Source organism: Linepithema humile, chromosome 2, assembly GCF_040581485.1.
Source record: "Linepithema humile isolate Giens D197 chromosome 2, Lhum_UNIL_v1.0, whole genome shotgun sequence".
Classification (NCBI taxonomy): domain Eukaryota; kingdom Metazoa; phylum Arthropoda; class Insecta; order Hymenoptera; family Formicidae; genus Linepithema; species Linepithema humile.
This window is the reverse complement of record NC_090129.1, coordinates 1,327,962-1,349,098: the sequence shown is the minus strand read 5'-3', so window position 1 is coordinate 1,349,098 and position 21,137 is coordinate 1,327,962. Positions and strand designations below refer to the sequence as shown.

Here is a 21,137-nt window from a genome sequence, read left to right as displayed (position 1 = left end):
TTATTAGAGAAAAAGGTAGCAATATATATTATTTTCCTTTGTATAAAAATTTTTCTATTTTCTATTTTAAATAAATTGAATGTAACTCCTGAGATGGACTCGCTATTGAACTTGGCTAGGTAGAATTTCGAAACTTATTTGCAGAATGGAATAGATCGAGAGAAATTCGTTAAAGAGAAGATTGATGTTGCGTCAACGGTTTCGCGGTATCGTTTCTATTATTTTACCCTATTGATTCTATTTTGTTCGGTTAAGATCGTAAATTTAACCGAGTTTTCATACACAAAGTTTCTACCCAGTTATGTGTATTCCTGCTTATACCGTGACATTCATCACAAAATATACAGAATGTCTCATAATACGGCTTTAACTCTAAGAATTCTCTAAAAGCTAAAATTTAAAATCTTTTTATGAATGCAATATTAATCTTCGACTTTATGTATCTTTGTAATTAAGCTTTAAATTACAGATTAAAATAAAACCCACGTAAAATTAAAGAAATATTAGAATTTTGTTAGCCATCTATTTTGGAGAATTTTAATCTACAAGAAACCATTTATTCTCAATTATTCATAAAACAAATTATAAACTGCGAACATCGCAAAATATAAAAAATTTCAACATTTTATTTCAAAATTGATGCCAAAGAATTCAAATTATTAAAATTAAATATAAAATATTTGTTCAGTCGCAACTAATCTTATCATTGTCGAAAACAGAAAAACAGAGGAACAATTAAGTATTAATGTCGGTCTTGCGAGTTTTTGTTTGGAAACACGCTATCAGAACGAAGGTCCTTATTGATCCTCAAAGTCCTGCCACCACTTAACCAGCAGTGCCGGCAAGGACAACACGTTCTAAACGTAGCGCGAACTTTCGCCTCCGTTTTTCTGGGTTAAACGGATTTCTAACAGTTGATCGTCCGGCTACCCGCATTCCTTGTCTCTTAACGTGGTGATAACAGTTCAAATATTCGTTCACAACAGCAGATAATCGTTCGTTTTGAAAATGCTAATTATGTTACAGCAATATTTTTTTTCAAGATTCACATTTGCATTATTTAATCATTGTCGTCTAAGCTTGAACTTTGAATGTGCTATTATTAATAAACTTTTCTATCTTTTCACTTTTCAGCTTTCGCGGGAACTTTAATTAAATTTGTTTCGTGTCGATTTCGACAAGCTTGACTGTTTTCTCTTCAGATTTAAAAAAATGTTTCATAATTTTTCTAAATAAATTAAATTTAGCAAAATCTGCGGTCGAAGCACAGAACCATTCATGTAAAGCAATTAAATCTACATATATGTATACATGTGTATATCTACATTCAGGTAGGCTTCGACCGATTAAGATACCGAATGCTATGTAATTAATGCAGTCCACGATCGGTGTCATTTAGCCACAAGGCGAGCACCGAATCACTGATGCGCGTCACGCACGTGAACCGAACGTATGACAATGATGATGGTGATGATGATTGAGCGTGGTATATTTTATTTATCGTGGGTGCGTCAGAGCGCCCAGCCCTATTACGCTCCAGATATCTTTTATCCTGACACACCCTGTACATGCGTCCCTTGACAACGATCGCATAAAGCGTGTTATTTGCGGCTTACACATCGCAGACGTGATAACAGAATTTCATTGCTAAAATAGAGAATATAGTTAATTGGAGTGTTAATAATTATTACTAATACTGTTTAATGAATTTAGCGATCTTCTGATCTGAAAAAGGTAAAAGATAAAAAATGTCAACACATTTAACTAAATTGTTTTTTATGAATAATAAATCGTACAATAAATATTCTCTAAATATATCTAATGAAAATTATGAACTAATTGAAATATGTTAATCCGAAGTATTTAGTGCTTCAAAATATTTTTGTATTGTTTAAAATTATCAAGGAAAGAGAAAAAAGCAAATTTCGACATTCTTAAAAACCATATGCACATAAGTTTTCGTTTATGCGTCGATTGCGGCGATTATTGCTCCAACTTCTTGAAAAATGTGCGTTAGATAATGTAATCAAAAAAGAAACGTTTGTTTTCAGATTAATAGTCGTTTAAAAAACAAAATTTCATCGAAATGTTCTGCTACTGTCCAGATATTCTATTGTATACAATATCACTGCCGCATTTGATTGTTTCAAAGGCACATCTGCGTATTATTAATCGTCCTATGTTCGTTTATTTATTTTTCCACGTCGTGGAAAACGGACTCTCTTCGGCGCTGCACTGTTTTATCTCATACGACTGAGTTTATTTAATTTCGACGGGCATTAAACAGTGAATAAACGAAAATGAACGTAGGCGGTGGCACGCGCGTGCTACGCCATAAGTGCTGCAAGATTAATTACGTAATCTTCCCGTTTCCAGAATTAGAATTTCCGTACTCTGGAAAATTGTTCCCTATTTTTCTCATACTGAATTATTTAAACATCACCGTTGTGAAAATGAAAAAATGACTGTGATTCATACAATGAATATTAATAAACTTATCCAATTTCAGAAATTCAATAAGTGAAATATTTAATAAAATTTATATTTATTATGACTATATATTATTTTTCGATCATGTATTAACATGTATTTATCGATTAGAACTTTTTAAATCAAGAACTGTATCTCATTCGCTTAAATAGAACGCGAAATTTTCATAATTTTTTAAATAGATATATAATATTTTTATTTTAATATGTAATTCTATGTATAAGACTATTTTTTAACTAATAATTTTACTATTTTAATTTTTTCTAGCTTAATTCTACTTTGATCTTTTTTTCCATTTTAATTTTTCTTTTAATCTTAATTCTATTCAATTTTATTCCAGAATCACTCTTCGGGCTTCTCAATCATCGCATCAACGACGCTTGTATCGCAAGTAATCTGTTCTGCAAAATGCCAAAAATACTTTACACATATCAAGTCAGGGTTAATGATGACAGGAAGAGATGATGAGAAGAAGCTCGCGCTGCCCGCATCGCAAGGTCCGCGCATAACGTCATCGGGCGCTCGAGCGCCGATTAGCGGCGATGCACGTGTTTCCTGTTTCTGTCTGACGGGCGATGTCAAGATTGGCGGAGTCAGCTGTTTCGCAGCTGAATCCGAACTTCGCGGTCTCGCGAGTGCGGATGTGACGATGCAGAGATTGTGCGACGGATTACATAATATACACGCGCCACGTCGCCGCCTCAATTACACGAACCGTACGCTATAGTGCGTGCTGCGCGTTTCGTGGGACGTCAGCACTGTAAATAGAAGTGCTGGAAGCGCCTCGAGAACGAAGGTGCCGGCCGTCTTCGTGTTGCGCATTAGCGTCAGTGCAACTGGAATTATCGAATCAACATCGTTTTCTGCATCGAAATCAGGCTAAATCGTCGGAGCAGTCACAAAAATGGCCAGCTCCCCGATTATAAACCCGGTAAGTGCATCCGTTGCGGCTGTCGCAAAACTTTAGTGATTATCATTGATTCGTAACGCGTCCGCATTGCCGATGTTTTTGCGTCGAAAATGCGGATTGCTACTTGGTATTTGTCGCTTGATGATTATTATTAAATTCTTGGCACAGTCGATCAATGTTGTTTTAATGTGAATTTTTATTGTTATTGTATATATATGTTCTATTTAAAAGACGCTATTAAGGAGATTACTTTAACTGATATAATTAATGTCTAGAATTGTGTAATGTTAATTTTCGAGCTGCTGCTGTTTCTATTTTTAGAATATTATTCACATGCACTTGGACACTTGCTGTTTATTCACAATTGTGTTTTGTAATAGGAGATTCCGTATGTGGGAGCAGTGGAGGGTGGCCTGAGAGCGGGCACAATGGTGAAGGTGCAGGGTAAAGTGCCTCCCCACGCTGTACGATTCGCTATTAACTACCAACTGGGACCGACGTTAAATCCAAGAGACGATATAGCCATTCACGTGTCACCGCGCTTCCCCGAAGGTATCATCACCAGAAATCACATCGAGTCAATGTCCTGGGGCGTAGAGGAGAATGCAGGCCCGCTGTGGATTCAACCAGGCCAGGAGTTCGAGATACTGATTCTATGCGACCATCACTGCTACAAGATCGCTATCAATGGCAGACATTTTGCGGAGTTCGCCCATCGATTACCGTTCATAAAAGTTACTCATCTGGTTATCGATGGTGATGTCGAAGTGCATTCCGTCTCTTACGAACAAGTCGACACACCGAGATCGCCAGCTACAGCGCCAGAGGGTGTGCCGGCTGCTAACTTCGGACCGCCCGGTAAGGAATTATTTACTTTTCAAGTGTGGAACTATAATACTGCGACTTTGTGATTTGGAATTTTGTTTCTCTTGAATTAGCACCGGGTGGATTGTATCCGACGATCCAGCCAGGTGGATACGGACCTCCCCCACCGACTGGTTACGGCCCTCCTCCCGACGCCTACGGTGGTCCAGGTGGTTACAATTCACCGAGGGGCCACGGACAACCTGAGAAAGCGGAGGAGGAGGATATCTTCGGAGGCTGTCTGGACAAAGTTGGATTGGCGTTAGGCGGATTGGTGGCGGCTGGAGGAGTGGCGGCGGCCATGCACGCGATGAATGTAACGACATAATCGAAACTTATCGTTACGTTTGCAGCGTTAACGTCACAAAAGCTTATAAGCACGCGTTGTCACTTGCAGAAGAACAAGGAAGAAGAAAAGGATCATGAAAAATCGGACGCTTCCAAATCGAAGACGGAGAGCGAGGGTGGATTCGGAGGCTTGGCTGGAACCCTCGGGATGGCTCTAGCTAGCAGCCTGGCGAGTAACGCTATGCAAAACACACATGCGCAGCAAGGTTATCCCCAGCAGCAGTCAGGCGGCGGCGGTGTATTGGACTCTATTCTGGGAGCATTGGGTATAGTTATAACTTGAATTTTAAAAATAATATATAATATGATCAGGAATATGTGATTGATATCTCTTTTGCAAGTTCACATGCGAGTAGGATAATTTAGGATTCAGCGAAAGTCTGTTCTTAAACGAACAATAACTTCCGTAATTCTGCAATTGGAAGCACACGTCGTGACTTAGGAATTTTATAAATCGGAAAATCTGTAATCAAACGCTGATCGCTGACTGGCCGAGTGACATCATCGCGTCGGAATTATCGTCAAGGACGGCAGTGTTTCTATAATAAATGGATAGAGATGGTTATTTGATGAATCTAAGATACATTCCTAATATTACGCGTGGAATGAAAGCAACTTGAGAAGATAGCGTCATGCTTTTTCTTTGGTCGATTAGGCGGTGGAGGATCTCAGCCGCCTGCCTATCAAAGTCCACAGCATCCACCCGGTGGTGATGGTCTGAGCGGAACGTTAGGATCTCTATTCGGTGGCGTTCTCGGCGGCGGAGGAAGTCATCATCAGCAGCCAGGGTATCAACCTTCGGGAGGGTACGGCGGCTATCAACCGTCATCCGGCGGTGGATACGGCAGCCAAAGTTCTGGATCGGATCTTTTGTCAGGACTAGGATCCGCCTTGTTCAGTTCTGCTTTCGACGGTCTGACTAAGCGTGGGAAAGATGTAAATAAATTATTTCAACATATTTTTTTTTCTCAGCGACGTATGTAATTAGAAGAATACAGGGTGGAATTTTTAATCGTACTTTTAAATAACACTTTATAATTTTTTTACACAGAATTCTCATGATGAACATCGTTCACCGCCTCCGAGTTACGAGCCACCGAGTTACGAGCCACCGAGATACGAGCCTCCTCCACCGCCAGTGCCAAAATCGAATCCACGTCCGAAAACTCCACCGTCTTCCGGCGGGCATAAATTAACCGCGGATGAAATTTCGAAGGGACTTGGATTGGACGATTGAACGCTTTCAATGGCGTAAAAGATATTATATATATATATACGCAAATTGGCGTTTTTATGCTCTCTTGTTGGTTGGATACGTAATCTCACGAATCTTATTTACTGAAATACGCTACACGGTGCACTCGTTCATGTCTCTGCAAATGAGCAAATTTTTAGCTGTATTGACAGCTATATATAGTAACATAAAATGTGAGTGAGTACCTCCTGATATTATATATCTTGAATCTTATACGATATAAATTAATTTCAGAAATCTCGATCAAGATTAAATAGAATTAAGCTTGTTCCAAAACTGCTTTTCCAGGACTTAAAGATTGGTGCATATCTTAGGTCGAAATTTAGACAGAAATCAAATATAAACCGCTTTCTACAAAGCCTTCCACGAAATAGTCTAGTTAACAGCTATGCAGATATAGCAACAGGGCTAAAGATATTTTAAGATTATATTTTTATAAAAATGTTTTATTATTTTAGAAAAGTGTGGCCTTAGGAAGATATATATCTATACTTTATATATTAAAATAGCGGATAATGCACAATTATTATTTATTATTTATAACAGAAATAAAAATATACAGATACATCACTGGAATAAGACATATTAAGTAGAATATATTAAGTTGAATGCGTTCTATAGAAACGTTATGTGCATTCAACTGTAACGAAGAGCTTCCATCAAAATGGTTGTTTCCGGTATTGTATTTTTTCGAGATGCAAATTTAATAAAATATTTAATAATCATGAAACATTCGGGTGTTCATTTATGATACTTAATGAAATAACCTTTGTACATAATTCAGCTTTCCGGTCTATCCTCGTCCTGTTAAAGAATCCAATATTTATTAAATCCACTAATATAAACATAAGTATAGAAACCATAGAAATATATATACCGAAAGCATTATTATTCATATAGATATTTTTTGCATTTTCGATAACTTTAAAATTTTGTGAGAATTGAAACAGTATTATAGTTTTTTCTTTATTACATTGCGTTATGGTAACATTACGCTCAATCACGTAAACCATGATGTCATTGTTTTCCATCACGTCAGCTAGAATCACAGAATGTACAAAATGTATTTTTCTTTTATAACAGTCTTATTATTTGGCAATGTTACTCGCCAAGAAAATTCGAGTGTTGTAAATCTAAAAATCTCTTCATTACTAAAAATTTTACAATGGATGAAGATCTTAGTAACTACAATTTATTTGCATGCAATGAACCGCGCGACTTGTGCAATTAATATTCTGTTTTTAAGTAGCATATTCATCAATACCTCCGACAATCGCATCGCTGATCCGCGGTTCCTCAAAATTGTCTTGAATTTCGTGCAGAATAGTCATTTTTTTAACCGATCAAATATTTCTTTAATGTCTATAAGATTTTAAGCGATTCTCAGTTTTTATAAATTTTAATTATGTAACAGTATATATAGTCCTTAAAGAGATACATGTTTTACATGTTTGAATTATGCATAACAAAATTACTTATACGAGAAAATAAATATGCATTAGAAATATGTTTAAATACGTCCAATTGAATACTCGATTCATAAATCTTATCACATATGCTAATCGCAATCTTGATCAAAAGGTTCCATCGCAGACGTGGTTTTTAGTATCCAGTATGTTTTCTATGAAAGAAGAAAACGTATTTTAATAAAATACTCATCAATTAATTGAGATAAAAATTTTTATTTACGAAAATTTGCGAGAACGCTAAACATACGTCAGTTTCAGCCTTCAACGCTTCCAGTTCCAGCTTCTTCTTTCTGTTAAAGAATCCGACCTTTACTAAACCCAGTATCATCAGCAGCAGCAACAGAACTCCCAGGATCGCGGAGAGGACGATTATCAACACGGATATCCGCTGAGCTATCGGTGACGTAAGAAATTTTGTAGTAACTAAAGTAGTGTTCGGCTTGTTTCCTTCAGTAAAATTGCCGGGTTGCGTTACAGCGACGCTACCTTCGGTCGCGTAAAGTATGACGTCATTGTTCTTTATCACGTCATCTACAATTAGAAAGCACGCGAAATGAATTTTTATCTTCTAATATCGATTTTATATCGATAACATATTACTTAACGATGTTGTACTGACTAGGAAAATTTTTCACTTGCAGATCCAGCGTGACCAGGAACTTCGCAACGTGCAAGGAACTCAAAAACGGTCCCAGTCTGCAATCGATTTGCTCGCACCGGATTGCGTTATTCGTGCAATTAATGTAGAACGTTCTGTTCTCCGAGAGTGCGTTCATCGGCGCGCCCTCGATGCTGAATTTCGTGCCGTTCGCTGAGCTGGAGTTGACCGCGATTGTGTTCTCCGTGATCTCTTCAACTACGGAGGTAGACACTTCGGTTTGACTCGAGTAGCCGCAGAAAAGTTCTTGTCCGTTCATTTCCAGGTCACCGATGTTGACGATCGCTATTTCTCCGATACCCGGCAGCCGAATGTGCGTTGGAATTTTCACGGTCAACACGGCTTCCTCGACGGCGCTGGCGCCAAAATTCTGCACTTTGTAGAAATGCTGAAATCTAACACTGTCCGGCGGCGTTTCCTTACCCTCGCGTAAGTACGAGTACCAGTTTCCCTGCGTTTTTCTACAGCCGTGAACATAGAGTTAAGAATTCTACAAAATTACATAGGAAAAAAAAAAAGAATTTGCTGGCACAGCAAATTTTATGCTAGCAAAGTATGTTGGTTATTATATCAACTGCAAAAAGTATGTTCTGCCAACAAAACAGCTTTTACTAATACACTGAATAATCTGAAAACTTAGTTATGGTAGTGAAATTTTCCCACTATCATATCTAATATGCAACGATGATAGTAAAATTCTTTCTTTCCGTGTATACGAAATTTAATACAAAGAAATATATTAACCCAGTGATCGCTATATCAATGTCCAGATCGAAATACACTGTGATGACGTAATTGTTGTCCTCCCAATTTTTCTCGTGGCTCTTGGTGCTAATGTTCGCCCGTAATTCTACTTCTCTAACATCGTGTCTCACCCCGCTCATATCCAGTTGCAGTGTTAACGTTTTCTGGAAGGTAAACCGTCATTTTTTTTTCACGAAAAGAGTTACGTGAGTATGAGAAAAGTCGTCATACATTGGTTCTCAGAGGATTCCCAATGTTGCAGATGATTTCCAGAGAGCCGGTCGCGGCAGAGCTTTCGACGCACTCGGGAGGAATATTTGCTAACGTTAAGATTTCGGTGGAGATGAGCACTTTGGCCTGATACGCCGGTTCGCCGCGATTATCGGCATCGATTTGCAACGTAATCATCGATGCAGCTCCGATGACGTATCTGTTGTCCGGAGTCGCGTCAGTGGACAGCCTTACTCCGAGATCGCACACGCACACTTCGTCCTCGCCGCATTCCACAGCGAACGGCAGTATTGTGGAATTTTCTATCTGCGAGTACTGCTTATTTATCACGACGCAGAAAGTGCAGGGTGAGCTTATTCTGTTGTTCGCATGGAGATCATTTTCCACCTGCATCAACACCGATATTTCGAGCGGATCTATTATATTTTGAATGTTCTCCTGAAACACATAAAGACACGAATTCGATATACTGAAAAAGAAATTAGCGTGGAGCGAATAATAAACACCGTCAGATTAATCTCCAGCGCTTTGTGCGTGAGCGTAGCTTTCTGCAGCGTGTAATGCAATCTGTAAGTCTGTGGCCCATCGTTACTTTTCTGCGCTTGGTACGTGGCTCTGCCGTGCATTTGATCAATCTTTAGGATCGCGATAATTGCTGAAATGACAATAACAAACGTGGAATTGATATAATTAATTTCATATACCGCTTGAAAAAATTAAATGAATAAATTTTAATGAACGAATATGATTCGATATCGTCTAAATTAACGTTGAGCGTTGATTGCTTACGTAGTTCTTCGGGTACGTATGCACCTTCGTAAGACATGTGGAGATCAATCGTGAAGGACGTTGCGTTTCTTAACAGTTTGACCTTTTGCAGGTACGTCAAAGTCGCATTCAGCGTAACGACCGGTACGGATTGCAGCAAGACCACTTCGTCGGAAAGGTAAGCGCCCACAGCTATGTCGGAATAATTATCGCGATTGATATCTCGGGGTTCCGAAATAGAGATACCGAATCCGCGTATTGTCGGCGAGAATCGCGTGCCCATCAGTTTCTGACTGTACTTCCGGAACCTGCCGTGTTCGTTTCCGTTAAAAATGTACACCGCACCACCGTCTTCTTCATAGGGTGCACCTACGGCGATATCGCCGTAGCCATCATAATCAATGTCACTCAGGCACATTACGGCAGCTCCAAATCTACCTCCGACGATCGCACCATCGATCGTCTGCGGTTTCTCAAACTTGTCCTGAGTTTGTGCAGAATAGTAATTTTTTTAACCGATCAAGTACTTCTTTAATTAAATACTGAGCTTTTGACAGTAATTCTCAATTTTTATAAATATCTCTGACAACGAGACATAGACTCGAAATGTAGATTTGATTTTTTCTCAGCAAAAAGTATTAGAAAGTTTTAATCTTTCGGAATAAAAAGTTTCTGTTTTGTAAAAATTAAAACGTCGCACAAATTCAACATGAAAAATAAAAGTAAATAAAAAAACGTTCTCTTTCTCTATTAATTATGATAATATTGCGGAGCCAAAAATTCAATTTAAATCTTATATGATAAGATATTCAATATTAGTTATCACAATTTTTTATAGAGAAATCAAAAAGTTTTAATATTGTTTTAGATTTTTTCAAATCACTTATGCATTTATTTCTCAAATGATATATGAATGACATACTTTGCGCCGCGATGTAAAAATGTAGACTCGACCCTCGTCCGTGTCTTTGGACCACTGCGGCGCGCCGACGATTAATTCGTGCTTACGATCATTGTTAATATCGCACGATGTTAATACTGCGCCGAAGTACTCGCCCAATTGTTCGCCTTCTACTATTGTTTTGATAACGATAGGTTTATTGTGCTTAGAAGGAAAATCAAGCACGAGAACTTTTCCATATAACATTTTGCTTCTTGGCGCGCTGGAAGCGTATAAGACGTTCTTTTCGTTAAAGTAAGCACCCGCTGTTATTGCATATCCTGAAAAGAAACCGTGAATATGTAGAACGAAGATGCAGTGGATATATTAATATCCGAAAGATGTTTCTTTCACAGCATTAATAAAATAAGAAACTCGATACATTTTTTAAATATAAAAAATCTATAAGTGTGCGAATATTGATTTGCACGCTCTCTTCTTTCGTTTTGCTGCTATGCTATTTAAAATTTTCTATTTATGTACAGACAATTTAGAAAATTATTTCGCGTTGCACTCGGTAACAAATGGACTGATAACAGACCGACCCGCATTTAGAATTGGCGATAAGAGAAATTTGCTCTTACCGAAATAATTATCGTCATAAAGTTTTTTTTCTTCGGCAACCGCAGGAATTTTTGTGCCCGAGAATCTACCGTTTTTCTCGGCAGTGGTTAATATCGCATCGCCGTTCCAATTGCATACACCTGGACTGCCCATTGCGACATTCACTTTGTTCTTCAAAGAATCCATGCGTAAAGAGAAGCCAGCTTGGCCCATAGCATAATTATAAAAGCGTTTTTTCTTGAAGAATTCATTTTCATTTCCATTTGAAAGTGGTGACAATAGCTCTTCAGCGTTTCTCTCAAATGCACTGCTATTAGTGGCCAGTGTCGCATAGCAGATACCGTTCATGTGGAAATCGCGCTCTTTGTAATTTATCCATCGGGGTGCACAAACCTATTCAATGGAATTGAATAAACAGAGTCTTATAATTTCTTACTGGATATTCAGCAAAAGCTTATTGTTGCTCATTTAAATTTTGCAAATTTGCTTCCTGCAAATTCTTTAATTTTCATATATATTTTTATGACAATCAATTTTTTTTTTTTAACGAAAAGATCTGAAATTCGTGTGTTCGATTTAAAAGTTGAGATTTTTGAGTCACGCGATCAAGACACGCGACAATTATTATCGATGCTTGTGAAAAATAACCAATCAACACACCACAATCCTGGCCTCCGTTTTGTTCTCTACGGCAATCGTCGCGCCAATCCAAGAATCATTCTTAATTTGATCGAACTTCAGCTGAGGATGTCTCCCATTTCCGACATCGTCAACTGTCCACATTTCACACGTGTCGTTCATCGTACATTTAAAAACTGTCCCCGGTTCTCTAACGGACGGCAATTCGCTGGAGTTCGCTCTCGGGGCTCCCACGAGTAACAAGGATTCATTTGCATTTGCGTACAAAGCGACCGAAAACCCAAAGTAACTGCGACGGCCATGCGACGCTTGCACACCGAACACTTTCGCATTGAACGAATTAATGTTGTACGCCGACGCATCGTGTCGCATGATTGTTAAGGCGAGGATTAAAATTCGCAAATGAAAGCACATTGCTAAACTTTCGTGCGCGCGTATCATTCTGCACGGTGCTTTTAAAGATTTCACACGGACTTTTGCACAGTCGGGTATAGTAATGCGCGATGCATTCGTAACTGAGGAAACCTTTTTCCTTTTCTTCCTGCCATCGGATGTGGTATCTGAACACCACAGTGATATCATTTTGCATTAAGTCTAAGTCTAGTCGGTCCAGTTGTGTGCACTTTATTTTGAAAAATATCGAAGAAAGCCTCCTATTCTCTCAGTTGCAGAGGAGAGTAAATTTATCGCGTTCTGTCATCTTTTTTTTTTTTTTTTTTTTCTTCTTGTTTATTCATAATCAGTTAATAAAGACGTATATAAATGCAAGATTAAATAATGTAATATAATTACAATAATTCTTCAAAGTTCAACACATAGGAAAAAAATGTATACCAATTCATTATCTTTAATTACTTTCCATCGCGCAAACCAACAATACACATTAGCCGAGTCGTAAATACTTAAAGCTAATGCGGGCGCGTTTGATCGGTGATCCCGCACGCGGCGTCGCTCGCCGCGGTTCCGTCTGGACTATATGCGATTTCCAGATCCGCGAAACGTTCACCTCGCAATTCCGATCCGGACTGTCCTTGGATTAATCGAGTGCTGAACAGTCGTAAAATGGCTTTCGCAGGGTGGAGGATGAGAGATGCAGGGGCGATACCAAACATCTTCTAGGCAATTTCAGCTAACCGATAACTCGATTCATGAACACACGTCGCAATGTCATCACGCAAGAAACCGACGACGGGGAACCGACGATTCTAAACGAAAATTTAGAGGGGGGGGGGGAAGGGGGCTGCGAAAAGGAAAACACCGTACACTCACGAGGGATCTTAAGAGACGGGCAATAAAATCCGAAACGTAAAAAAAGAAAAAGGGTGAGAAAAATCGATCGTATGTCCGCGCGCACGTGATCAACTTAGTGTTATAAAAATATACTTCAAGGAATCACAGATTACTTTATGTACAAATGGGAAAGGGGGTTCGGAGTGGAGCGCGCCAGGGAAAAGGGGGCCGGGAGAGGGCGGGAGGGTGGGGGGGAGAGGGGGCGGCGGATCTTCGAGGAAATGGGAGCGCTTAATCGGAAGAATCGCTCGTGGTCGAAAGCGCTTGAACCTTAAACGCGGATCGGTAGCTCCGTCTCGCCAGCTCCTCCACTTTCTTCCGGAAACACTCTAAATTTTTCAGTTTCTGCTCGTGATCGGAACTGTCGCCCGCGCCGCCGTCGCGCCGCTCCTTGCGCGTCGTCTCGCTGTTCTTCCCGCCGGTGGAGGAGACGCCCGATTTAATGCCGCTGTCGGGCGTGCAAGGAACTTGCAGCCACTTGTTGCTCGGCGTCGAGGTTCCGTCCTCGCGCCGGTCCTTGCTGGTGCTGCTGCCGTTCGCGCAGTTCCTCGAGTCGGCGGCCTTCTCCTCGTCCGAGCAATCGTCGACCTTCCGCCGTTTACTCTGGCTCTTGCCGGAGCCCTCCGGGTGTCGAGAACTGTTTTTGCACTTGCGGTGTTTCTGCTTGTGCGCCTTCGCTGACGCGTCCGAGTCGGTTTTAGAATGATTACGCTTGCCGGGAGCGTTATAGTCCTCAGAACTGCTTTCAGGATCGCTGGTGCTGCAGCTCGAGCGCTTACCGTCCTTCGCACTGCTGACGTAACGCGATCGCCGGGAGATCACCCCGGAACTGGTGCTGGGCTGAGCCGCGTCGACCGGCGGTATCTCGTACTCACTGTCGGAATCACTATTGACTTTTAACACAGTACATTTTCTTCTGACGAACGGTCTTCTTCTGCCGGACAGTTTCGTGTGTTTCCTCTTCACGCCCTTCGATTTCGTTTTCGATTTCGATCTACGTCTCGCGTGCGCATTGTCCGCCTCGCTGCCGGAATCCGAGGCGGACCGTCCTACCGCGGCGGCCATCCGCATGAGCTTCTCTCTACGATTTGCGATGAGCCGAGTTATACGATTTGGCGACTCTAACGATCGTTCCGGCGCCACGCCGCCTTCTGATGCCGTAGTGTCTGCAAGAAAAAAATGAACGAGTCGTTCGAATCCTTGGTACAAAAAAGTCTTTGCATAAAAAAATCGTAATTGAAATTACAGAAAAATTATAGAGCAGAAAAGTATGCATACGAAAATTAGCGTTTCAAGCGTAAGACAGCTGTCATGTCAAAAAGGAAAAAAAAAAGAAAAAAAGAAAAAAAAATTGGATTTTAATCATTAAATTCCAAAAATTGAATAAAATCCAATTATTAAAATGGAAAAAATTTAGCTTTTATATCCAAATTATTTGATCGAAGCAATACTGACGCCATAATTTTGCACCTTGTTCCACAACACAAATATTTTTAGAAAAAAAAAAATTACATTTCTTCCGCGAATTATAATTCTTTCTTATTTTCATTAATAGGAATCGTCCGAAGATGTACCGTCGTTATCCGTCGCGTTGTACGGTTCATTCGGATTGATCTCGGAATCGCTGGGAGTGTGCGGCGCCGTTGGCACGTCCTCGGAGCTCCAGCCTTCGATTTCACGCTGCACGAGAGAATCGAAGAAGGCCATCATACGCGGGTCTTCTTTGGTCGACTGGTGGCTGTAATCGTGCGTCATGAACTGCCCGCTACGCAGCACCAGCCCTATGTACTCGTCGTGCGTGAACACTCGGCGCTGTCTCTCCCGCTTGCCGGCATCCCTCTGCGAGAAAAAAAAAACGGTGCACGGTGACGAATAGTGCCGGGACTATGCGGTTGTAAGGGTTTATTGTGAACAGCGACAACCTTCAATCCTCCCAGAGATCCCTCTCCGAGCGGAAACGGACTCCAGATCTTTATGATCTTTTCGACGCCGGACGACGCGAAGATGCAGCTCGCTTGGTTGTATCGCACCTGATTGACGATCGATCTGTGACCGCGCAGCACCATGTGAGCGGAATCCACCATGACTGGCCATGGTTTGCTATCCATCGACGGAATCTTCCACATGTACAGATTGAAATCATCCGAACCTGCAAATTTAAATACGTAAATCGCTGGTACATCATTATAACTTTTTTTTGATAAAATGGAATTTGTTTTTATAGAAATTAGCATCTCCGTTGGAGATATTTGAATTATTCCAACACTTTCTAATTTGTTCACTTTTATTTTCAGGGAAATAAAATCGAAAATTTGCCGAGCAACTCGATGCATTGTTCACCAGAACAAAGAAATAAGCTTACGAAACTCTAAAGATTAAGCATACACACAGCGTGAGCTGCAAAGTAAATTGCGTCTATTTTTGCACTTCTTATTTACCAGAGAGAACGTATTCGTCATTCTCGCCGGCGAAACAGCAAGACTTCATGGTGCAACTGTTGTAATATCCCGGATGATCGAACTCGCAGAGGTACGCAGGAGAGTCGATCGCGTAAAGAACCGGCGGTAGTCTTCTTCGTAAGGCCAGCAGTCGGTTGCCCGCTGAATTAAACCTGACATTCATGCAACTCTGTTGCGGGCTTCCGTAACACAATACAGGCCTGCGGACACAGAACGTGAACCAGTTAATAAATATTCATAATCGCATCTTAAATATTTCACATTTGCCTTTGCAATCAAACGCCACTTTGCAAAACGATTACTAAACACGCATCTCCACTCACTCCAAAGGTTTTCGCACGTCCCACATACTGACGCCTTCCTTCGCATTGGCAGTAGCGAGCATTCTGGGATCCGCGGGATTAAACATGACGGAATGGAAGGCGCTTTTGTATTGTGCCAGGCAGAAAGTCTCCGTGGTGCTGGTGCTGCGTATATCGTAAATCAGGACTCTACCGTCGTCGCAGGCGCTGGCAAAGACATCGTCATTGTGCGGATGAATGGACAGCCCGTAGACAGGCTTCTCGTGTAGGAAGTAGTTGAGAACGTCGCTTCTGCAATATCGGAGCGAAACATCTTACGATCACGCGGGGTACGACATATCACTTCGATCATCGGGAGAGATACTTACGTTCGCAAGTCATGGACGATGACTTGGTCGTCGTTTCCCGCGGAGAATATCTTGGTCTTGCTGCTGTCGTAACCGAGGCAGAATATATTGCTAACATGTTGGGCTTTCATCACGGTGGGCTTGCCCATACCCTGTATCGCTTGCTCCACTCTCCACAGCAGAACTCTTCTGTCGTCGCCCCCTTGGAAACACAAGACGTCACAGTGTAAGTTCTTGGTTATTATTAGAATATATCTCAAATTTATCTAGCGACTGAGTTGTACGAGAGATACGCTTATTTTTGTGACCGAAGTCGAAGAAAAAGTACAAATTTCTCTTCCCCAAACATCAATATTTCCATTGAATTCGAAATCAACGGGCACTGTGTTGAGAGGAGAAAAAGATCACGCGATAAGTGTGTCACAAAATCGGGCGAAAAATCGAAAATAATTCAGACCGATGTTTCGATTGTTTGGACTGACGAATCCAAAAGACAACAGATCTTATTTCAACATTATTGCAAATTGAAACGACGTGTGATTGAAGTTATGCCGAAACGAGATCGTGAATTATTGAAGCCTCTCGTCTTTTACGAGGTGAGAGATAAGATTTGAACGTCTGACTCACCGGACACCAGCAGATCACCCTGGTTCGAGAACTCGATCGCGTTGACGCATCCGTAGTGGGACAGCAGGTCCTTCCTGTAGAGGTTCTCGGAGTTCTCGAATCTGGCGTCGACCAGGCTCCTGCAGTAGTTCACCTTGTCGTCAATCTGTCGCGCGAGCACATACGACAGCGCGCTGCACTCGGACGGATAACCCATGATCCTGCCCTCGCCCGCCGTCTCGCGCGACTGTCGCGAACGCCGACGTCGTCGTCGGAGGCTGGCGGCGCGAAACCGGACGCAATCCACCATCTTCCATGTATCGCCGCGCGACGACGTTGACGTTGTCGTCGCCGTCGTCGCCGTCGTCGCCGTCGTCCTGTCGTTTCCCGTCGTCGTTCTGATTTTTCCCCCGCGACGCGACTAATGGTATCCTCTCCGCGCCCGGCACGGCGTGGAAGGACGCGAACGTAAGCGTCACCGAGCGCGGCTACGAGGGGAAGGAGAGAGAGAGAGAGAGAGAGAGAAAGAGAGAAGAGCGAACTCTCCCTTCGCGCAGCACGGGATCGTCGAACACTTGGCGATCGTCGCGCTTCCGTCTCCTCTCCTTCTCGTGTGTGCTGCTCGCCTCGCGCGAACGTCTGTGCGATCCCCGCGACGGGAACAGGCGCTGGGGAATCGTCGTCCGCGTGTCACGCTCGCCTGCGGCCCCCGCACACTCGATACTCAACGTCCAACAGCGGTGCACGAGATCGGAATCTCGAATCCGAAACGCCACGACGCAGCTATGTGTACACACACAGCTCCTGCTGCCGTCAGCTTTGCTCTATCACCAACCACTACCACCACCGAACACACCACCAACGCGACTAACGTCCCAATCCGATCGGCCAATCGTCCGTCTCGTCCCGTCACTGCTCGTCCTGCCCGATCAGCTGATCGTCGTTCGGTGTCCCCCGTGCGGTCACTTCCGTCGCTTCGACGTCGTTCGCTCGCTGCTGCTGCTTATCACGTTTGCAACCCCGCGCTCTCACGCAAATGTGTAACCGCATTCTTGTGCATATGCCGCGGTGAAATTGCGATCAATCGTTCGCTCGGGCTGATACGGCGAATCACTCGCTGCACACTTCCGTATCCGCGATACACAACGTTCGGACACGACGTACGAGACCCAACGTAAACAACGCGGCGAGTCATGGAAACTGGCGGCGCATCGCGGCCGCTGCACGTACTGCTTACCGGTCCACCAGGTGCGAATCGGGAGGGATGATTCGAAAATAGAGAAACTTTTATTCCGTAAAATATAAAATGTTCATTCAAAATTAAATTACGTGAAAATATGGCCATTTTTATAACCTACGTTTTCACATAATTTCACTTTTACAATCGATAGAGCCAGAATCGTATATACTTTCATTAATTAAATGTATTTTTCAATTATATTCCGTTTAATGCCGTGTTGATACTCGAGTACCCAGATATCTTAGATATTACTCGAATATTTGGCTAAAAAATTAAAAATTTTACTCTAAAAAATGCAAAATAAAATACGGGTTGTTTCGAATAGAATTATAATATCGTTTTCCTATTCGCATAAACAAGCTGATAAATAATATTTTATATTGTCGCTGTTATCAATAATTTCTAATAAGGCATCTTGCTTCGAATATTGCAAATTATGATCGGCAAATATTTTCTTACAGAAAATCACCCTTGTTCTCCATGTAATATTAATAAAACGTCGTACTAATTAAAACAATTTTTGCAGGTATAGGAAAAACTACAGTATGCAAGAAGGTTGCATCTGCACTGGAAAAAAATGGCAGCAGGTTCGACGGGTTTTACACAGAGGAAGTGCGAGATCAAAGCGGCTCCAGGATTGGCTTCGACGTTGTGAGAGTAACAGATCCCGGAAGGAGATTGTCCCTGGCACGATTGAAGTGCGCGTTTCCGTCTTCGCAATAATAACAAAACACGTAACTGAATGCATATTGTATTTAACATTTCTTTCATGCACAGAAGCTTAACAGAGGCGCAAAAGGACTCCAAGTATCAAGTAGGAAATTATCGTGTCTTCCTGGACAATTTCGAGGCAGTAGCGCTTTCGACATTGGATTCGGATACTGTAAGAGCGACGGCTTTTCTTAAAACAAAACTCGGCTACAAAATTCAACGGCGTTAATTATATCTTTGCAGGATATATTGTTCATCGACGAAATCGGCAAGATGGAGTTGTTCAGCAAAGACTTCAAGAAGAAAGTAGCGGACGTGTTGCTTGGTTCTTTTAAGAAAGCATTCGTGATCGGGACAATTCCGCAGATACACAAAGTGCCACAACAGCACGCGATGCTATTCGAGAAGCTGCACGCAGACGCACGAATCAAGATTATAAACGTGTCCCATGGAAATCGGAATAGCTTGCCGGAGGAAATTATGCGTTACTTTTCGTAAGCTCGATTAAAATGTTCTCTTAATTTATTGCGTCATCACACCTTCGCACGTCGCGTAAAAGAAAATATCGCTTTCTATGTACATTATAAACATTATTTATTATTAACAAAAAACAAAATGTTAGATCAAAGAAGTCCTTCCAATCACAATAGATTTGTAAAAAAGTCGTCACAAATAACGTGACAAGTAGTGATTGGCTGGAACCTTGTACTACATAATTATGCTAGTATGCATCTTATGTATTCTCATAATAAACATCGTATCTCATCGGAACCCCACCATTGGTCGTTAAAGAATCGATTAAAAGGGTCGCGATGTATTTAATAATTCAGTGCGCTTCGTATAAATAGTGAATTATATAAGTTAAAACCTTGGAGAAAAGCTTTCTCCAAAATACGTTCTTTTCTTCTCTTTATATATGTGTATGTGTGCGCGAGCACGCGGACGCAATATATATATATAAAAAAAAAAATGGGAGTATCTTTAACGAGCAAGGTGGACATAGATTGAGGGTACAAAATAGAAACGTTCTCTTCGCGTTATTTTATTATAAACGAACACAAATCGCTAGTGAGTCGTCTTTCCTTTTTCTTATTGTAGATAAGAAAAACTCGACAAAGTTTGTTTGTTTGTTTGTAAAAATAAGCAAACTTTTCTCGCTTTTGTACCCATCAATATTATGCATTTCTGATTGCATGTACTTTATGATACAGGGCGGGGGATTCGTCATGATCTCCTAGAAAGAATACAATCATTATTGTTTGCGGAGAAGCCTAAAGTGTCTCTTACCTTCTCCGTTTCGGTATCAAATATATTACGCACACTTTGATTGGGCTACTTGCATTTCAGTTATTATTATTCATTTATCAATAATACCTAGGATGTGTTCCACTAGCACATGAACTTTAGTAGAGAATTGGCGTAAGCCATCGGCCTTACATTCGGATGAGGCTGTAAACGAAACGAGTGCGATCAATAATCTGCACGTAATCTTAAATACGACGAAAGCGCGAACGATTTGATCGAAAGTTTCAAATAAGAATTACGCACCATTGCTTCGTATGACGTGAAGTAAGGTTTCATATCTTTGCCATTAAGTGTGATAAAGGCACCTTGGTTACCCATAGTATCACTGAAAATCAACGTGCATCATTAGCTAGGCCGCAATCCAATCAGAGAGCGTATAAGCGATATTTTATTTTATGCGACGTACCAGTAATTTGGAGCGGAGAATACTGTGATACACTTTCCGTCATGTCCAACTTCATAGCCGTCGTTCTTCACCTCGTGGCTTCTCACGACATAATCGAGATTATTTATCCTAAGGAAATTCTGCGTGACGTCAGGTCCGAACTGAACGCCCACGCCTCTCTTGCTGGGCGCCCGGCCTATTTGCGGTTGCGGATCTGACCACAGCAATTCGCACATTAATCCTTCGTCGGGCGGTTGCCTATTTCTGTCAATTTCCCTGATTTCTTGCAACGTCACGTCGTCCCGCGAAAACAACCCACCGTGCATCACCTGTGGAATTATAATTATATAATAATTATAAATCATTACAAGCGAAATATTGTTCAGCAACCATGATTTACACATAGCATCGATGACACATAAAAATTTACAATACTCACGAGCACTCTATTGTTGAGGCAGTGTGCAAGAGGGAGCCAATTGTATACTTCTGTGAACAATTCCGCCATCTGAGCTGAGTATTTAGCTTTTACCTCACCGTCGAATCCATACATTTGATTCATTGTTGCTGACTCGTGGTTTCCTGAACATATCAGATTTCTCATAGAGGTGT

The 21,137-nt window shown here is 41.4% G+C and overlaps 5 protein-coding genes across 8 annotated transcripts in view; 2 read left to right on the top strand and 3 right to left on the bottom strand.

Annotated features, from left to right (window-relative positions):
- Nucleotides 1–3,046: 3,046 nt before the first annotated feature.
- LOC105677390 (uncharacterized) lies at nt 3,047–6,597 on the top strand. The gene is made up of 6 exons (XM_012375989.2): nt 3,047–3,421; nt 3,781–4,258; nt 4,339–4,580; nt 4,662–4,878; nt 5,268–5,548; nt 5,664–6,597. The coding sequence occupies exons 1-6, from the start codon at nt 3,395–3,397 to the stop codon at nt 5,847–5,849; spliced, it is 1,431 nt and encodes a 476-aa protein (XP_012231412.1). The 5' UTR covers nt 3,047–3,394; the 3' UTR covers nt 5,850–6,597.
- On the bottom strand, nt 6,285–12,462 carry LOC105677409 (integrin alpha-9-like). Of its 2 annotated transcripts, XR_010888362.1 has the most exons (11): nt 11,902–12,462; nt 11,262–11,634; nt 10,660–10,958; nt 9,759–10,221; nt 9,476–9,624; nt 8,970–9,407; nt 8,739–8,902; nt 7,956–8,455; nt 7,584–7,867; nt 6,745–7,488; nt 6,285–6,671 (listed from the first exon to the last, which is right to left on the bottom strand). XR_010888362.1 is itself a non-coding variant. In XM_067348858.1 (10 exons), exons 1-10 carry the CDS (start codon nt 12,460–12,462, stop codon nt 7,426–7,428), a joined length of 3,294 nt encoding a protein of 1,097 aa, XP_067204959.1. In that variant the 3' UTR covers nt 6,285–7,425. The 2 variants fall into 2 exon arrangements, 1 of the variants encoding a protein (XP_067204959.1); XM_067348858.1 differs by having other exon boundaries at nt 6,285–7,488.
- Nucleotides 12,463–12,711: 249 nt separating this feature from the next.
- Nucleotides 12,712–17,194, bottom strand: LOC105677385 (DDB1- and CUL4-associated factor 5). The gene is made up of 7 exons (XM_012375981.2): nt 16,906–17,194; nt 16,300–16,480; nt 15,953–16,222; nt 15,609–15,829; nt 15,093–15,319; nt 14,745–15,009; nt 12,712–14,336 (listed from the first exon to the last, which is right to left on the bottom strand). Exons 1-7 carry the CDS (start codon nt 17,192–17,194, stop codon nt 13,402–13,404), a joined length of 2,388 nt encoding a protein of 795 aa, XP_012231404.1. The 3' UTR covers nt 12,712–13,401.
- Nucleotides 17,195–17,992: 798 nt separating this feature from the next.
- Nucleotides 17,993–21,108, top strand: LOC105677404 (cancer-related nucleoside-triphosphatase homolog). Its single transcript, XM_012376006.2, has 4 exons — nt 17,993–18,132; nt 18,651–18,822; nt 18,902–19,007; nt 19,079–21,108. The coding sequence occupies exons 1-4, from the start codon at nt 18,078–18,080 to the stop codon at nt 19,331–19,333; spliced, it is 588 nt and encodes a 195-aa protein (XP_012231429.2). The 5' UTR covers nt 17,993–18,077; the 3' UTR covers nt 19,334–21,108.
- PpD3 (protein phosphatase D3) overlaps nt 18,860–21,137 on the bottom strand; it is a 3,990-nt gene continuing 1,712 nt past the window's right edge. The window contains exons 5-9 of one of the 3 annotated variants that reach the window (XR_001101550.2): nt 20,965–21,107; nt 20,547–20,854; nt 20,384–20,465; nt 20,156–20,284; nt 18,860–20,069 (exon numbers count right to left, since the gene is read on the bottom strand). Coding sequence is in view for 2 of the 3 variants with exons in the window: in XM_012375988.2 (XP_012231411.1) it covers nt 20,225–20,284; nt 20,384–20,465; nt 20,547–20,854; nt 20,965–21,107 (593 nt within the window). In the remaining variant the exon portion in view is untranslated. Of the gene's footprint in view, nt 20,285–20,383; nt 20,466–20,546; nt 20,855–20,964; nt 21,108–21,137 lie in introns of all 3 variants that reach the window. The other 2 variants (XM_012375988.2, XM_012375987.2) reach the window with 2 other exon arrangements.

Coding starts and splice junctions, on each gene's coding strand:
- LOC105677404 (XM_012376006.2), top strand. CDS start 18,078: ATGGAAACTGGCGGCGCATCGCGGCCGCTGCACGTACTGCTTACCGGT. Junction 18,133..18,650: donor ACTGCTTACCGGTCCACCAG/GTGCGAATCGGG, acceptor CAATTTTTGCAG/GTATAGGAAAAACTACAGTA. Junction 18,823..18,901: donor TTGTCCCTGGCACGATTGAA/GTGCGCGTTTCC, acceptor TTTCATGCACAG/AAGCTTAACAGAGGCGCAAA.
- LOC105677409 (XM_067348858.1), bottom strand. CDS start 12,462: ATGATATCACTGTGGTGTTCAGATACCACATCCGATGGCAGGAAGAAA. Junction 11,635..11,901: donor AAACGGAGGCCAGGATTGTG/GTGTGTTGATTG, acceptor TCCATTGAATAG/GTTTGTGCACCCCGATGGAT. Junction 7,868..7,955: donor GCAAGTGAAAAATTTTCCTA/GTCAGTACAACA, acceptor TTCTAATTGTAG/ATGACGTGATAAAGAACAAT.
- LOC105677390 (XM_012375989.2), top strand. CDS start 3,395: ATGGCCAGCTCCCCGATTATAAACCCG. Junction 3,422..3,780: donor GCTCCCCGATTATAAACCCG/GTAAGTGCATCC, acceptor GTTTTGTAATAG/GAGATTCCGTATGTGGGAGC. Junction 4,581..4,661: donor CGGCCATGCACGCGATGAAT/GTAACGACATAA, acceptor TGTCACTTGCAG/AAGAACAAGGAAGAAGAAAA.
- LOC105677385 (XM_012375981.2), bottom strand. CDS start 17,194: ATGGTGGATTGCGTCCGGTTTCGCGCCGCCAGCCTCCGACGACGACGT. Junction 16,223..16,299: donor ATCGTCCATGACTTGCGAAC/GTAAGTATCTCT, acceptor CCGATATTGCAG/AAGCGACGTTCTCAACTACT. Junction 15,830..15,952: donor GACGTGCGAAAACCTTTGGA/GTGAGTGGAGAT, acceptor CTGTGTCCGCAG/GCCTGTATTGTGTTACGGAA.